This window comes from Populus trichocarpa, chromosome 5 (assembly GCF_000002775.5).
Source record: "Populus trichocarpa isolate Nisqually-1 chromosome 5, P.trichocarpa_v4.1, whole genome shotgun sequence".
Taxonomy (NCBI): Eukaryota; Viridiplantae; Streptophyta; class Magnoliopsida; order Malpighiales; family Salicaceae; genus Populus; species Populus trichocarpa.
In genome coordinates, this window is record NC_037289.2 from 22202789 (window position 1) to 22206924 (window position 4136).

General features: G+C 39.9%; 1 protein-coding gene across 2 annotated transcripts; it reads left to right on the forward strand.

The window, feature by feature from the left end:
- Nucleotides 1–476: 476 nt before the first annotated feature.
- LOC7476889 (probable WRKY transcription factor 21) lies at nucleotides 477–3236 on the forward strand. Of its 2 annotated transcripts, XM_024602206.2 has the most exons (4): nucleotides 477–693; nucleotides 816–1841; nucleotides 1986–2111; nucleotides 2766–3236. In XM_024602206.2, the coding sequence occupies exons 2-4, from the start codon at nucleotides 1069–1071 to the stop codon at nucleotides 2908–2910; spliced, it is 1044 nt and encodes a 347-aa protein (XP_024457974.1). In that variant the 5' UTR covers nucleotides 477–693; nucleotides 816–1068; the 3' UTR covers nucleotides 2911–3236. The 2 variants fall into 2 exon arrangements, with proteins under 2 accessions (XP_024457974.1, XP_002306823.1); XM_002306787.4 differs by having other exon boundaries at nucleotides 477–1841.
- Nucleotides 3237–4136: the final 900 nt, after the last annotated feature.

The window sequence follows — 4136 nt, forward strand, 5'->3', positions numbered from 1 at the left end:
GTCATGCTATGCATGGAGCTTGATAATTGTAACCGAAAATGGCAAGAACGTACAGCAAGGAAAGAGAAAGGATAAAAAAAGAAAAAGAAAAGACACGGCATGTCTGGAAGTGAAGGTGTGGTGTCTGGTAGTGGGTATAACTGTATTTTTCAAAATTTTAATTTGTTTTTATATTTTTAAATTATTTTAATATACTATTTAAAAAAATAATAAAAAAGTATTTTAATATATTCACTTGAAAAATATATTTTAATACCCGAAGGAGTGAAGCCGAAGCTGAAATCTGTATGTGTGAATGGTCTCGTCTTGTTAAACAGTAACAATAATAAAAGCAACTGAGGAGAAGAAAAGGGAATAAAACCAAGGTCTTTGGTATGGGACCCACCCTCATATCTGTGACAGAGACGGCAGTTTCATTTCTCAAGCCCCTCCTTGTTTCTGCACTTTCTTATTTAAATGCCCCTTCCCTTTCTCTCTCACTCTCTCTCTACGTAGAAAAAAGATTAAAAGCAAAAATAAAAAATAAAAAAGTAGTAGTAGTGATAGAAAATTAAAGAAGAGAGCTCTGTGCAGTCTTCTTATGGGTTGTGTGTGAGTTCTAGAGCGAACAAAGGCAAAGCCAAAGCCTTCTCTTTCACACCTTTCAATCTCAGGGCCATGGAGGCAGAATCCAGGGTTTCATACCCCAACAAGGTCTGTTTCCTTGGTGCTTTCCTTCACTCAAAGTCTTGATCGTTTTTTGCTCTGACGAAATAACAAGGCAAAGTCCTATGTTTTTGCTCTTTATCTTGGGTTTCTTTTTTTCTTCTTTTCAGTCAACTCTGTTGAATCTGCAAGGTTAAGCCTGTAGGAAGCTGAATTCCTTGGAATTTTCGTATTAAAAGATTATCCCTTTTGTGGTCTCTTGCCAGGTCTGCTCAAAGAATGACCATTAGGGTCTTTTAATTTTTGTTCGCTTGAAGATCTAATATTGAACTAGGTTTTCTAGACTTTCGGGGTTTTTATGGTTTTTGGTCCGGTGCTCTGAGTTTTGTCTGATTAAGATTGGTGGATTTTTTTGGTGGTAAAATGGAGGGGGTTGAAGAAGCTAACCGGGCAGCTGTGGAGAGCTGCCATAGAGTTATAAGTTTGCTATCCCAACCCCAAGATCAGGTTCAATATAGGAATTTAATGGTGGAAACTGGAGAGGCTGTGTTTAGGTTCAAGAAAGTAGTTTCCCTTTTAAATACTGGTTTAGGTCATGCAAGAGTTCGAAAACTTAAGAAGTTACCGACCCCTTTATCCCAAAGCATCCTCTTAGACAACCCACTGAGCAGTACAGACCACCCATCCAAAACACCCCAGTTTCTCCAGTCCAGTAGTTACCTGGAAAGCCAACCAATTCAAGAATTGGGCTCAATTGCTAAAAATTGTCTATCTTTGGGAACCCCATCCCTGGAATTGAGTTCAAATGGGAAAAACCCTCTTCAGCTTGGCCAACCCACGCCAGCAGCGCACTATCAGTTCCTTCAGCAACAGCAACTGCATAGGCTACAGCTTCAACAGCAGCAGCAAATGAAGCAGCAAGCTGAGATGATGTTTAGAAAAAGCAATAGTGGGATTAGCTTGAATTTCGATAGTTCTAGCTGCACTCCTACAATGTCATCTACCAGATCTTTTATATCGTCCTTGAGTATTGATGGTAATGTGGCTAATTTGGAAGGAAGTGCATTCCATTTAACGGGGGCGGCTCGCTCCTCAGATCAGAGTTCACAGCAACACAAGAGGAAATGTTCTGGAAGGGGAGAAGATGGAAGTATGAAATGTGGAAGCAGCGTTAGATGTCATTGCTCAAAGAAGAGGTTAGATTTGTTTCCTTTCTTTGTGTCTATTTAATTATTCTGCTGTTAGCAATTGATAGTTCAGAATCGTGTCTGTTTCCTTTTATGGTGATCTTAGGCTTGTTTTAACTCCTTTTTGCTTCATTGTTTTTGCTGTTATGGCAGGAAACATAGGGTGAAGAGGTCGATCAAGGTTCCTGCTATTAGCAACAAGCTTGCTGATATCCCTCCTGATGATTACTCATGGAGAAAGTATGGGCAAAAGCCAATCAAGGGTTCTCCTCATCCTAGGTATGCTTGCTTATTCTATTTCTAAAACAAAGTTTTGCTGCCAGTAACATATACAAGTTCTCTTTCAATGGAGTTGATATTCTGGAATGTTTTGAACTTCCTGATAAACGAACTTATGTTGTTGCGAATTTTTGCTGACATTCACTCTGTACCCAGTACCCAGTACGTGGTGTGGAGTGTTCATTTATAATCTAAATTGCTCTCACATATACTAGACCAGGCATGTTAAATGCTCATTCGATTGTGAATGTTGTGCTCATTTGCAACCTTTTGGTTGTGGGGTGTGTGTGAAGTAGTCTCCAATGAAACAGAACTAAATGCATGCGTTGTTTTTGCTTATTGATCAACCTTTTGGGCTGGCTTGAGCTGGTAGTTAAATAGTGTTATTTTTTGACTCATGGCCTTTGGTGGAAATTTGCTTTCAGTCATCCTGTGATTTTGAGTCTCCTTTTGTGCTTGTCTATCCTGTCCCGCCGTTGAATTGTTGTGAAATTCTGTTTTCAGAATGAGATGCCTGTACTGCTGGTTATCATTGGTGACGAGTAATGCTTGTAGCTTCGATTCAAGTGTCAATTTTTAGGAATTGCATGTGCTCCAGTACTAGCTTTTTGAGGAACTTGTTCAAACTGAGAATTCCCTCTTAAACTTGTGCAGGGGATATTACAAATGTAGCAGTATGAGAGGTTGTCCTGCAAGGAAGCATGTGGAGAGGTGCTTGGAAGATCCGTCCATGCTTATTGTTACCTATGAAGGTGAACATAACCACCCAAGGATTCCAGCACAATCCACAAACACGTAACCACCCAAAGGTTCTCACTGTTCAATGAAAACTTATTTATGAATGGCTCCTGTATATATTTAGCATGGTTCAACCCTGAGATATAGTTGGAGCAGGTGTTTTCTTTTCTTTTTGTTTCTTTTCGTTTTTTTTTTTTTTTTGGGGGGGGGGGGGCTTTGGGGAGTTGGCTTTCCAAAGCTTTGTTAGCAGCCTGGCAGGCAGGCTTCAATCCTGGCACTGATCTCAGAAAAATGTAGAATTGGGGTTTCAAATTGTAAGAACTCTTTGATTTGCAACCAACGGCTTTAAACAGTTCAAAAGAAGTGTTTCTTCCTGGGTTGTTGAAATGGGCTCAATTGATGTAATTTTCTTTCCGATTTGACTTCAGTTCCTGATAGTATTGCATTTGAATGATTAGTAGTTGGTTTAGAGTGCTTGTGGGGTTCCTGGGCAGATAAGATGAGGTTGTTACTTTGCTTGCATGCACCCATCATGACATACGGCATGTCCACCAACAATGGTTAGCAATGATGGATTGCAAGATACATTGGACATGCATGCAAGGAACTAGCAACAATGTACATCATTGAATGTACGGTCTGAATCGTAATTCAATCTTGTTGCTGGTTCTTGAATTATCAGCTGTGAAATCGTTTTTCCTTCTCTTGTTCACAGATAGTCTTCTGCATTTGACTACTAGCTGCTTTCCTGTCTTTGTGATCTTGGTTCTAGTCTTGGACCCTTGGTGAGTTGAGCTTGCAGGTCGGCCATTTTCCGAGCCAGTACTTCCATTTATCCGGTGAATTAATCCCGAAAATATATATATCAGGAAAAAGAAGAGGAAACCTGCACACCAATCACTGCATTAACTCTTCCTCCCCTCTTGTGAGGGAATCATTCAAGTTACTAGAGGGAGGATTGCGCAACAAGGCATGTGAAAAGTGAAGGGACCAGCATGGGCTATCGATCTATCGCTATATCACTGGATCTCCACTGGCATTTATACTGTCCTCGGACAAGTCCCAAATCTTGAAAATTATCAAGAGCAAAACATTCTGTCTGGCCACCTGTCGGCCTAAGTTGGTAAACACTGTACAGTCATACAACCCCATCAGCAAGTATGTCCCCGCAAATAAATCATCTAAAACTAACAGGGGAAATAAATATAGTACATGATGCAAGAATTGAGTTGGTTGTAGGGCTGATGTATTGCTTGTTAAAATAATAAAAAAAATATTATTTTAATA